The 14487-nt window shown below is 33.3% G+C and overlaps 1 protein-coding gene across 11 annotated transcripts in view; it reads right to left on the reverse strand.

The window, feature by feature from the left end:
- The window catches only part of CHD9 (chromodomain helicase DNA binding protein 9), a 177749-nt gene that overhangs the window by 83833 nt on the left and 79429 nt on the right, over positions 1-14487 (reverse strand). For 8 of the 11 annotated variants that reach the window (XM_074314881.1, XM_019732338.2, XM_074314879.1 and 5 more), the window contains exon 3: positions 12578-12909. In XM_074314881.1, the coding sequence (XP_074170982.1) occupies positions 12578-12909 (332 nt within the window). Of the gene's footprint in view, positions 1-12577; positions 12910-13650; positions 13935-14012; positions 14365-14487 lie in introns of those variants that run through there. The other 3 variants (XM_074314882.1, XM_019732345.2, XM_019732346.2) reach the window with 2 other exon arrangements.

Genomic DNA, 14487 nt, shown 5'->3' on the forward strand with positions numbered 1-14487 from the left:
AAGAAAAAAATTCTAGCATGATTTATACTCAGTTATTCGTGTGTTGATATGATTACCACTTTCAACAGGATAATGGTAATTCTGATGGTATCTCCCCCTCACTCTTCTGAGTATGTGAAGAAAGTAAGAGTAAATATGTAGCTTATGTTGGAACCAGGAAATAAAAGTACAAAAAGATATTATGAAACAACATTGAGGAACCAACCATAGATATATTCCAATCTCTCTCACGACTTTCATTGGTCATTTCCACCCTCCTCTGTTCCCTTTTCCTTACTCTGGTTTCCTTCCTAAAATAACAATCTCCCTTGAGGTCATCTCTACTATTAGATATCACATGACCTTATTCTTCCTTCTTCTCATCCATAGTTCTCAAAATAGTCATCTGTACTGTTTCAGTTTCATTTCTCAACCAACTATAATCTGAACTTTTCTCACTTGATGTTCATACAACTCTGAGAGGGAAATAAGGAGAGGAAACTGAGGCTTAGAGAAGTTAAATAACTTGTTACAAGTCACACCTATAGAAAGAATACAGAAATTAATGCCTCACTCCCAAGCAGAACTCCTAATGTCAAAGACCACAAACGACCTTTGTAATGCCAGATCGGATGGAAATTGGAAGTTTTACCTACCAGCACATAACTAATCACTTCTTCCTTCTCTGCACCCTGGCTCTATGACACAAGATTCTTCTGGTTCTCACTAAACTTCTTTGGCGTCTCTTCCTCCATCTCCTCTTACTATGTTGGTTTTAAGCAGGATTCAGTCCTTGACAACTCTTCTGCCTGACCAATAAACTTTGGTATTTCTCAAAATTCTGTCTTAAGCCTTCCTCCCTCTTTATATACTGAACCTGCGACATTTAATTTAATCGATTCTTAACTACAAAATAAGTTAAAGATTCTCAAATCTCTCATCTCTAGTTCAAAACTTTTACCGAAGCTTCAGATTCATATAACCATTTATTAGACACATCCATATGGATGTCCCAGATATCACAATCTCAGAATGCCCCGAAATGCAATCCCTCCCTTTCCCTATACCCAGCAGTCTACTAATACTAAAGTACAATATAAATTCAGAAAAGTGTCCACATCAGAAGTGTACACCTCAGTGGATTTTCTCAAACGAACATAAATGCATAACCAGCTTCTAGATCAAGAAATGAGGCATTATATTATTAGTTCCCCAGAAGTAGTCTCTCTTGCCTTCTCTTCCAGTAACAACCTCCTCCTCAGGGTAACCACTATGATACTTGTGATTACTTCATACAACCCCAGGCACTTGTGCAGATGATTTCCAAAGGCAAGGTCAAGGATAACTTGATAAGTAAAATTGGGTAGTAGAAATACCATTTGCTCTCCAGCTCCAAACCTAAATGCATGTTTTCGGCTAGTTTGCAGATTAACAAAACTAGTGAAAAGAAAGTTTAGTTACTTAACCACTTCCTATGAAATGCAAATCAAGACCTGTTAATACCATTCAATATATTGCTTAAAAAGCCATTCTACCCGTGTTGGGTAAGCTAAATAAATCATAAGAAATACGTATTCTAATAGAGCAAGTGGGTGTGTAAAGACTCACATCCCACTGAATAAAAAGTTCAATAAAATCAAAAGCAGACATATCAACTTTTTTGTGTGTGTTTATGCATGACTATGAACAGGTTATACTGTTCTTTTCTAGTGGTACATGGTAATTAAATGAAAACTCTGTAAGGTCAGTGGACTAAGCTGTTTAAACATTATTCTTACAGATAAATATTAACTAAATCTCTAGAAAAGAAAAAAACTGCTGCCAAATCAATCTTAAACACCCTTTTTGGTAGAGGAGGGTATGTAAGATGAAACTGTTACCCATAATACCTGAGACAAAACTTCATTATATTAATTTAAATATGTACTTAAAAGTAAATCCTTTTATTTTGTTTTCATATACTGTATTTTCTTTCCACATTGTTCTACAGGCTTGAAATAGCATCTTATTACGAACTCACTAACCATTCTTAACTGATGAAAAAAAATCTTTTTCAAATCCTAACTTCGTAAGAAACATTTCAGATTATACTAGCTTTATACTAAACCTCTCAAAGTCTAAAATATGTACACATGCCTTTTCTGTTCAAAAGAGTGTATACTTCCATGGTAGAAGAAAAGTTGATTCTATTTCTGTGCTTGAACTTGAATGGCCTTAAACCTGTTCAGCTTTAACAATAGAAGTTTCCTTGGGCAATATTTGCCCGTTCTGGTGTAACTTATGTGACCCTGTTGCTTAACAGCTGCCCTTGATGCTAACATTCGGTTCTATAGTTAGAATACCTTTTGTTGTTAAAGATGTGAATGAAGTATGCATGTGCATCGACTGTTGAATTCACTTTTGTGCCATTTTTGTAAATGTAAGTTTTGCACAACCTCAAAAAAAAAAGAAAAGTTGATTCCAAAACTTGAAATCATTACTAACTGACAATTCTGAGTCAACTACAAATAAGATTTAAAAACTAAGGTTACTTATATAGAACACTGATTCTTGAAGTCATATCAGTTCATTATGAGTTCTAAAGTGGTATATAGGTGATACCACAAAGGGGAACAAAAATTAGGTTGGTATTGATCAATAATTCTTATAAGTGTGAAGCAGGCTTCGTTAGGAGGCTGTCTGTTAAAAATACAGACTCCTAATGAGAACACATCAGACAAACCCAAATTGAGAGACATTCTACAAAATAACTGGCCAGTATGCTTCAAAATTGAAAACGTCATGAAAGACAAAGGAATTATCCCAAATTGGAGGAGTATAAGGAGACACAACAACAAAATTAAATGCAGGATCCTGAATTGGACCCTGGCCAAAAAAAGGGGGAACTGACAAAATTTGTATGAGGTCTCCAAATAAGCTAATAGGATAGTACTAAGATCTTTATTTCCTGGTTTTAATAATTGTTCTTTGATTACATAAAATGTTAACATTTGAGGAAGCTGAGTGAAGAGCCTAAAGGAACTCTGATCTATTTTTACAAGTCTGAAATTAGTTCAAAATAAAAAGTCAAAAAAAAAAGTGTAAAAAAAATACAGACACCATACATTGGTCCCAAGCCCAGGATACAGATCTAGTAGATGGGACCCCAATCAGACTTCTAGAAAGTTCCCTAAGAGATTCTGATGCTCCACCAGATTTGGGAAACCACTAGCTCAGTCTAGGAACAAACATTCATGATAATAAAACTATTTTATATTTATAGTAGAATACTTAAAGTGCGTATGCCTATAATATCTCAGTTGATCCTGGGGAACTCTGAAATAGGCAAGGCGGGTATTGGTGCAACTACCGTGTTTCCCCCAAAATAAGACGTAGCTGGACCATCAGCTCTAATGCATATTTTGGAGCAAAAATTAATATAAGATCCAGTCTGGTATTATACTATATTATACCCAGTCTTACATTATATTAAAATAAGACCAGGTCTTAAAATAATTTTTGCTCCAAAAGACGCATTATGGTTCAGCTACCTCTTATTTTTGGGGAAACACAGCATACTAATAGGGAAACTTCAGCTCCAAAAGATGAAATAAACTGCCAAAGTCATCAGTTTGGTAAAAAACAATACGTATGGTCTCTTTATCCCTAGTCTACTATTTCCAATATATCTTACTGATTTTAAAATGACGCTATACTTCAACCAGCCAATAGATATTTATTTATATCAGTAATCACAGTTTAATGAATACAGAGAAACACGAAACTATTATCTTTTAGTAAATTATTAAGGATCAAGTTTATCCGACTTTTGAACCAGAAATTTCTACTGTCCATACAATGACCAATGACAGCCATAAATGTTATCTGCAGGAAATCAGGTGATCCAAATGTAGAAAAAAATAAAATAAAATCAGTTAAGTACCAAAGAGCAAGCCTTCCATCATGGATCACAAAGAGTTTACTATATTAAACTAATGTATATTAATTCTAATGAAATTTCATGATAAATAAAACTAAAATTTCATTATAGATACAATCTTCAAATAAACTGGTATTTGCTATTCCTAGAAATACAAAGTAAAGCCACAAAGTAATACAGAATATATTAATAAAAAAGACTTCATGCAAATTTTGTTTTGTTAAAACAATAAAGGAATCTGTCATCAATGTTACCAAACTTTGGCAACAGATTATCAGGCAAGTATAATATAAGAAATAAATATCAAAACATAACTTGTTTCAGACAGCAAAGGGCAATTCCAAACGAAGTATAAATTTGAAATGTTAATTCACTTGATAAGTCTAGGCACTAGAAACCCTCACTGTTTATACTTGACATCTGTATTTGATTTTCAGATGTAATTTATGCACTCATCTAAATCCTGCCCACATGTTATTAGGAGAGGCAATGTAACAAGCTCAGTCTACACAGTGTCAATCTGTAATTGGCCCCTGTTGATTCTCTCATTGCAATAATTGGACAAACAATGAATCTTATCTAATTAGTCCATTTGTTGTAATTAATTCATCCAATTCATCATAAGTGAAGGAAACAAGCAAAAATAGTTTCAAATTATATTTTTTTTTTCTTTGTAAGCCAAGTGGAAAACACTGGAGCTATTTTTAAAGTTATCAAATACAAACTTTATTTTTTTTAAAGAAATACATTTAACTTGGTAAAATTACTCCAGTTTAAGGTTCAACTCAAGACTCCAGCTTAAACTCATCTGGGAAAACCAATGAAGTTTTAAAAGGGTTATTTACTTTAGTTAATCCTTAAATTTGTGAAAGTAACATTGTATAATAAACTGAAAACTTGGACTATAAATTACTTCCTACTTAAGGATGGACATTTTTTTCAAAAAGTTGAATTCACCTAGTTGTTTCATGTAAATAGTTGCTAAGGATACAAATATTAGCTAAGTGGTAATCATAGCCAATGTATTTTTATCACCACAGTTTAACTCTTATTCTTATAAAACATTTTTATAAATGGTTTTTAGATTTAAAACTATTGACAAATAGGAACATTAACATAAAATATTTTAATTTAGTGGTTCTAAGATGCACATTTTTCCCACACAGTAACATCTATGAAATCAAGATTCATCGAATAACCAACGATATGCCATAGTTTTAGCTGGCAGTACCTTTTTTCTTTCATATCAACACATAAAATAACAGTATGTCTTATAATCAAAGACACTTTAGATTCAATGAAATATAGCACAACGTTTGCTAATGATAAACCTTAATAATACAGTTTATATAAAGGGATACTTGTTAAAAATCAAACTGTAAATTTTAATTAAATTCATAATAATGTATATATCAATACTTTCTCTAGAATATGTTTCAGATTTTCACTGAGTTTAAGTTTAGATGGAAGGAGTGAAATCAACACAACATTTTATCTGCTGAGAATGAAAAAACTATAGAACTTATACAGAGACTACTAATGGGGTGTGATTAATTAACTATAGAACAAATTTATACCATACATTTTTTTCAAAACTGATTTTTTTATCATATGCCAAAAAACAAATGAGTATTCCATTTATATTTTATACAAACAGACACTAAATGCTATTATCTTGAGACAAATCAGGTCTCATTTCTCACTTGATTAACATGAACAATAAGGAGATAATTCCCAATGTCTAATGATTCATCTTATTTTTCCCTCAGATTTTATTTATATTATTTTCCCCTTATATTTTATTATTTAGATGTAAATGTCCCTCTATAAACACACATGTGGATATACTTACATGTTAGTTTTGTTTAAGGAAAACACACATACATGTATGTATATATATGATGGTAGGTTAATTAATAAATGTTATTTTCCTTCTTCCTTGTTGGGGGTTCAAAAAGACTATAGTAATAAAGGGCAAGATATAATTGTGAGATCATTCAGTGTTTTTCTTTTTTTTATAATATGACACCCTTAATTTCTCCTTGAGTGTGGTATTTCCTAATTTAGATGTTTTCTGATTTAACTAAAGAGAAAAGCTACTTCTAGTCATCCAAAACCTTCCCAAAAGCAAAAGTCCTGGACCAGATGGCTTTACTAGTGAATTCTACCAAACTTTCAAAGAGGATCTAATACCAATCCTGCTCAAACTCTTCCAAAAAATTGAAGAGACAGTACTCCCTAACTCATTTTATGAGGCCAACATTACCCTGATACCAAAACCTGGTAAGGACAACACAAAAAAAGAAAATTACAGACCAATATCTCTGATGAATACAGATGCAAAAATCCTAAACAAAATTCTAGCAAATCGAATACAACAATGAATTAAAAAGATCATTCATCATGACCAAGTGGGGTTCATCCCTGGGGCACAAGGATGGTTCAACATCCGCAAATCCATCAATGTGATACATCACATAAACAAAATAAAGGACAAAAATCATATGATTATATCAATTGATGCAGAAAAAGCATTTGACAAGATACAACATCCATTTATGATTAAAACACTTAATAAAACAGGTATAGAAAGAAAATACCTTAACATAATAAAGGCCATATATGACAAGCCCTCAGCTAATCTCATAATTAATGGTGAAAAACTGAAGCCCTTTGCTCTGCGTTCAGGAACACGACAGGGCTGTCCCCTATCACCTCTGCTTTTCAACATAGTGTTGGAAGTCCTCGCCAGAGCAATCAGGCTAGAGAAAGAAATAAAAGGCATCCAAATTGGGAATGAAGAAGTTAAACTGTCACTCTTTGCAGATGACATGATGCTATATATAGACAACCCTAAAGACTCCACCAAAAAGCTATTAGAAACAATCAACGAATACAGTAAAGTTGCCGGCTACAAAATCAACGTACAAAAGTCCATTGCATTCCTATATACTAACAATGAAATCTCAGAAAAAGAAATACAAAAAACAATTCCTTCTGCAATTGCAGCAAAAAGAATAAAATACCTAGGAATAAACTTAACCAAGGATGTGAAAGACCTATATGCTGAAAACTATAATACATTTTTAAAAGAAATTGAAGAAGACACAAAGAAATGAAAAGAGATTCCATGCTAATGGATTGGCAGAATCAACATAGTTAAAATGGCCATATTACGCAAAGCAATGTACAGATTTAATGCAATCCCCATCAAAATCCCAATGGCATATTTTAAAGAAATAGAACAAAAAATCATCAGATTTGTTTGGAACCACAAAAGACCCCGAATAGCCAAAGCAATCTTAAGAAAAAAGAACAATACTGGAGGTATCACACTCCCTGACTTTAGCTTGTACTACAGGGCTACAATAATCAAAACAGCATGGTATTGGCAGAAAAACAGACACATAGACCAATGGAATAGAATTGAGAACCCAGATATAAAACCACATAAATATGGACAGATAATTTTTGACAAAGAAGCAAAAAACATACAATGGAGAAAAGAGCCTCTTCAATAAACAGTGCTGGGAGAACTGGGTAGCCACATGCAAAAGAATGAAACTGGACTGCTATCTGTCACCATGTACCAAAATTAATTCAAAATGGATCAAAGACTTAAGCATAAGACCTGACACAATAAACTGCATATAAACTTATGGACCTTGGGTTCAAAGAGCATTTTATGAATTTGACTCCAAAGGCAAGGGAAGTAAAAGCTAAAATAAACGAATGGGACTATATGAAACTTAAAAGCTTCTGCACAGCAAAAGAAACCATCGACAAAATAAAGAGGCAACCAACTGAATGGGAGAAGATTTTTACAAACAGTGCCTCTGACAAGGGGCTAATATCCAAAATATACAAGGAACTCATGCAACTCAACAACAAAAAAACAAACAACCCAATTGAAAAATGGGCAGACGACCTGAAGAGACACTTCTCCAAAGAGGACATACCAATGGCAAATAGACATATGAAAAAAATGCTCAACACCACTAATCATCAGAGAAACGCGAATAAAAACCACAATGAGATATCACCTCACTCCAGTAAGAATGGCTGTCATCAATAAGACAAATAGTAACAAGTGTTGGAGAGGCTGTGGAGAAAAAGGAACCCTCATACACTGTTGCTGGGAATGCAGACTGGTGCAGCCGCTATGGAAGGCAGTGTGGATGTTCCTCAAAAAATTACGAATAGAATTACCATATGGCCCAGCAATCTCTCTCCTGGGTATCTACCAAAAAAATCTGAAAACATTTATCCATAAAGACACGTGTGCTCCAATGTTCATTGCAGCTTTGTTTACGGTGGCCAAGACATGGAAACAATCAAAATGTCCTTCAATAGATGAATGGATAAAGAAGTTGTGGTATATATACACCATGGAATACTATTCGGCGGTAAGATGATATAGGAACATTTGTGACAACATGGATGGATCTTGAGATTATAATGCTAAGCAAAACAAGTCAGACAGAAAAAGCAGAGAACCATGCGATTTCACTGATATGTGGTATATAAACCAAAAACAACAAAAGAACAAGACAAACAAATGAAAAACCAAAACTCATAGACACAGACAATAGTTTAGTGGTTACCAGAGGGTAAGGGGGGCGGGGGGTGGGGGGTGGGAGATGAGGGTAAGGGGGATCAAATACATGGTGATGGAAGGAGAACTAACTCTGGGTGATGAACACACAATGGGATTTATAGATGATGTAATACAGAATTGTACACCTGAAATCTATGTAACTTTACTAACAATTGTCACCCCAATAAATTAAAAAAAAAAGCTACTTCTAGCACCTAATAACTAGCATTTTTATAACAAATAGAAAGAATTATGAATAATATAAAAAAAACAGTTTAAATTTAATTGTAAAGGACTATTATCAATTAAACTGATAGGGTACCAAGAACATTTTTAAGTATCAAAGGCATTTTATCTGTCAGGCCGATAATCTATAACACAAAGACATTCTGACAACATGGAAACAATTTAAATGTCAAAATTATAAACCATAAATTTAAAAATGCTTATCATCTAAACCTGAATAGAGCCATAAGAAAATTCTAGTGGAAGTCTTAAAATTACTTTATTTTAGAATTTAACTCTCTACTATTACTAAACCACTAGCTATGTCCCTGTGGTTTTATGAAGGATTAGCTTGCCATGTCTGTTTTTAGCCAATCAAATTCAATAGTTTTGTTATCTTTTAATATTTAATCTTCCACTCCTTCTTTCACTCATTCAGTCCATGAAATCCTCTCCATTACATCCTTGGAGTACCTACTATTACTGAAGAAATTCTTGCTATTCTGCTTGAAAGGCAGCTTGTTAGAACCTGACTGCCAAGATCATGAGAAACAATTAGCGTAAAAAAGGGTTGTTTCCTGTCCTGCCTCACTATTTTACACCTGCTATTTCCATTTCAACTCACACCATTCCATGTAACCATGGGCAACCCTTTCAAACTCCAGGCTTATTTCAAACAAAATTTACCTGTCCTAAACGCTACTCTAGCTGACCTGACAAACAGAGGCATGCTCATATGAAAAAAGCCATTAATGAGTTAACCCAAATCCCTCTTAATAAGCAGCAACTCTGTTTTTGTCTGTCTGCTTGAGTTTTTAAATGATCTTATTTAGGAACACAACCTTAATGGAAAGAGAACCTAGGCAGATGAGCATTTAGGCTGAAAGAAGAGGCATGGCTCCCGGCCTTGGCGTTTTTCCTTAAATAGCTATGTGATATGTGTTTTCTGAAAACAATGGCTAACAATTTATTAAGTAAATTCTGGGTACTGTTCTATGTGCTTTAAATGTTACCGTGTTTCCCTGAAGATAAAATCGGGTCTTATATTAAGTTTTGCTCCAAAAGACACATTAGGACTTATGTTCAGGGGATGCCATCCTGAAAAAACATGCTAGGGCTTATTTTCTGGTTAGGTCTTATTTTCGGGGAAACACAGTATTATATTACTTTATCCTCAAAATAACCCTACGAGGCAAGTACTAACATTATCACCATTTTATTTATAAGGAAACTAAAGGTTGGAGAGGTTAAGTATTTGTGCAGGTTAACACTGCTTGTAAGTAACAAAACTGGGATTTGGACAAATGCAACTGGCTCCAAAACCAAAGAATTTAACCACATTATCCTACTGTACGCTCAATCTAACTCACAGAAGTGCTGTAAAGATTAAAGGAGACACACCAAAATGCTCTGAAACGGACACTCTATTCCTTGTATTGTTGAAACATTAATCTATAAAAGTGACAGAAGTGACGAAAAGGTTTCAAGCACACTGGCAAGCAGAGGCAATATGGAATTCTTCAGATTAATCTTCCCTCCTACAGCATATTACCAAATCAAATACATGGACTGAACACCAACTCTGACTATGTATCAACTGTAACTTATTGTTTACAAATTTAGTTACTTTTTAAATTTATGTTTCACATTGCTCATGGTTAAATTCCAGTCTATATTCCCTCCGATTTTATGACACCAATCATTTGATATTAGCAACAGTCCAATTCATCCAAAACTAATAGAAAAATAAAAATTTTACAAAAAATATTTAATATATCATAAAACGCAGTTAATTATAATGATGCAACTAAACTATTTAAATGACTCTTCATACCAAAATTAAAAACTTGTCAAATTCAAAATTATAAAACGTAGTGGCTTATTGGAAAACAAAGTAATGAAATATTTCAATTGAGTAATACAGAAACTCTAGATTGTATATGAATTTCATTTCCAAATATGCTTTTTCCTCCAAAATGAGAAAAATGTGTCTTTGTCTGATAAAGATGATCAAGAAATTCTAGTTTTACTCTAACAGCTTATTAAAAATATATAGGCAAGTTTCAATTTTACTTACATGTCTCTAATGTATAAATTTCTCCATCAAAAAGCCCTATACTCTCAAGAATTTTAGCAGCTACTCAATACCTCATGGCCTTGTATATCTTTCCAGTACAATTTTCGCCTTTCTCAAGCATTCTGTCTCTAAAAACAAGTACTAAATTATCAATGCTATGCAATAAAAATAATTTATTGTTAATAATTTAACTATTTCTAACAAAAATAAAAATATCATAGAATGAGCCAGATACTCTACTGCAATAAATTACTATTCCTTACCGTATCAATTCACATTTTTCAAAATTCCATGCTTCTCTATTACAATTAAATTAATTCTAATTTCCCCTTATGTACATTGTTTTTTCTTGAACCAGACTCACATCTGCTATCTTTTGCTTCTAGCTATTCCCCTTGCCCCAAACTTAAACTTGCTGTAACTTTTCAAGTTTCTCTACAAATTTCCTTGTTTTATGTAGTTTTTTAATACTCTTCCAAATAGTACACTACTTTGCCTATATTTCTGTATAAGTTAAAACTGGAAAAACTTTAATTATGTTAACTTTCAATACATTAAAGCATTAAATATGAGGTTTCCTAAATTAAAACTAGATATAATATTGGAAAAATAAGATATTTTATACCAAAACCTTTATAAATATAAAAGGAGTGGACATTTAACTTTCAAATTTCATTTTAGCTGTCTGCAAATAAAATAGAAAACCAGTAACATTAGTTATTGCTCTATTATGGCAAGAAAGCCCATGTTATTTAATGGTTTGATTTGAAAGGCATCAGGACCTAACAATGTAATTCAGTTTGCTGGTTGTATTTAAAATGCTGAGAATTTGGCTTACAAAATTGTTTTAGTTCTAAATACCTATATGATATATTAATAATTTATTAAGCAAATGAAGATTTTCATAATAAAGGGATTCTTTCTTTATTGTGTATTTTCTTGTATGGAAAAAGGAAAATAGATTAAATACTTTATCTGTAATTTCATATAAAACATGCAAAAATGACCAAATATTTCTGAAAAAACAATTCTAAACAATGCCAGCCTAAGGTTATTTTTACCCTTGCAAGCAAAACAAACACACATATAGAACTAATAATACTCACTACATTTTAGTTTTTGAAAATGTATTGGACAAGTTGTCAAATAAAAATACCCAGGATTAATGTATCCTTCCAGAGCAATTCTTTGTCCTTATAATTATCTTGGAACATTAATCCTCACTTGGCCTCTTTATTATATAAAGTAAATCAGAAAGGCTGAAAGAGCCGAGGGCTGCTTATTGGTGATTTAAACGGTCAGTGTTCTTGCCATTCCATTTAGTCCAAGGTTGTGAATTTATGATAAATACACAAGGCTGTGTATCTCATGTTTCCAAACTATAAGGTGCCCAATGAAGTACAACTAAGAGATAAAGAAATCTGATAAAGAATTTTAATGCATGTTCTGTATAGAAAGTGAATTTGGAACTGACACAGCAATATGGGTTTGGTTTGGTTTTCCTTTCTTTGTCTGTTTTATATATAAAATATTATTCTTTTAAATTCTGTTTACTAATATTAATGTACAAAAAAACCTATGTTCCCAGAACAGTAAAATTTAGATCCTGGAATATTACCTAATTCATTAAAAAAAGAAACAGGGTGTACACAGTATCTAACAATTTAAAACTCCAATGTGGGTATAAACACACCACACACGAATCAAAACTAAAAGACTGGACTGATTGTACTTCAATGAAAAATTCAAAGGAATTAAATTTAATTTTTAACCAACTTACCTAATTTTTGTCTTCTCTTTTAACTTAGAACAAGTTTTTGTTTTCTTGCTCTCTTTGTCCTTTGGCTTGGATTTCATCCTTCTGCCTTTCTTTTCCTCTTTTCCTTCAACTGAAGCACTAGGAAAGTTTTCAGGGCTCATTACTCGTGGAATATTGCGCTCCCCACGCTCCTTTGCTTTGGCTATGGCCTCTGATATTATACGATTAGCCTTTTCTTGCTTGCTTTCCGATTCCACCTTTTTTCTCTGCTTCTTCTCAGACATGATCCTCACCTGGGTATTCTGCAACTTAGTATATGTCCCAGAACCATCATTCTTCTTGGACGATGGAGGCTAGAGAAACCAAAATATTATTTATGCGACATACCAGAGCACATAAAAAACAATTAACATAAACATCTGAAAGTTTAAAGGCTTAAAGAAGTAAAATACATGAGTGCTACAAATTTAAAATTAAAACACATTGCTGATCTAGACATTAGTGTAGGTATAAAACAAAAAGCTCAACTACTGCTTTTAAAAATGAAGGCTAAAGAACGGTAATATAGATCCATTGATATTTTCATAGCATTCTTGATTAGTCTGTTGATTCAAATTTTGTCCTGTAAATATTCTGTATATTTGGAAGAAAAGTATTTTCTTCTTCACTCCAGAACTCTGAAAATTATTAAATTTAAAATAGCAATTTTAATATAGCATGACTATACTTAGTTTATTATGATTTTTAGAATAAAGCGTCTGCTTTACAAGAAACTAGAACCTGAAATCATTTTAATGTGCAATCTATGCAGCAACATAGCTAGTTAGTAAACAGACATTCCCATACTTCAAATTAGAGAAAGTTTTAGTTTTTCCGTGAAAGAGTTAAATGTGGATTTCTTTTTCTCTTTCTATATCATAATTATTTTGCTCAAGCAATTCTGGAAAAAAAACAAGTTTTATAGTTTAACGTTAAAATTATTAATATTTTAGCAATATCACAGGAAGCACATCAACAGCATTTTAAAAAGAATATCCTGTTCAAACACGCATTCATCCACAGATACTTAGATCCCACTTGTGTTATGTTCTTACCCGTAAACATGCCTCTGACTATAGCAAAGGAAAAAACCACCAGGAATTTCCAAACACATTTTCATGCTGATTCCAGTATGCTTCACTGGATATCTTTTCTATACCTGCCTCATCAAAGGTTTCATAGCAGTGCTACAGCACTGGGAAAGGAAGGAGGGTTTAGAATCGCTCACTAAAATGCCACCTTAAGGCCTACAGGCTATAACAAATAACCAAGACTCCAGAAAACAGCAACAAGCTCAAGATGGCGATGCAGTACGACTCCCGCAGCAGCAGCCAGTAATAAGGAAGGTTATTCAATCCCATTAGCCTTTTAGCCCAAAGAACCCCTCCTCCTCCCACTCATTCAGGCTTTCACTTACCCTTCCTCTTGGCCTCTTCACTGAAGACATTTTTGGCGTCAGACAAAGGCTTGCCCTCTGCTTTTTCACCACCCCAGGCAGTGCTCAAGAAAAAAGCATTGAAAGAAGATTCCTAAATGGCCTATTTAGCAAGCTGCAACCAAGAGATGCACAACCCTCCACAAATACACATTGTGATTTATCAACACATTTCTGCCTTGGCAAGTTTATATCCAACTGCTCATCCTATTTAGGTATGAAAAAGGCTGCAAACTCCTCCTAAAAAGCGGAGTTTCCTCAACAGCTATAAGCAGATAGCCAGATTCCAACAAAGCACAGAAAGAAATGAATGCACAAAGCATCAAAATGCATCAGCATGAATATTAGAGATGTCGTTAAAAATACTGACTCCTTCTGCGGAAGTAGGCCAGCAGATGGTGCTACCAGTTATTATTCCATTAGACTTTGCAGTTTAACCCCCAATGGACTGTTCTTC

The sequence above is a fragment of the Rhinolophus sinicus genome, linkage group LG11 (assembly GCF_036562045.2).
Source record: "Rhinolophus sinicus isolate RSC01 linkage group LG11, ASM3656204v1, whole genome shotgun sequence".
NCBI classification, from domain to species: domain Eukaryota; kingdom Metazoa; phylum Chordata; class Mammalia; order Chiroptera; family Rhinolophidae; genus Rhinolophus; species Rhinolophus sinicus.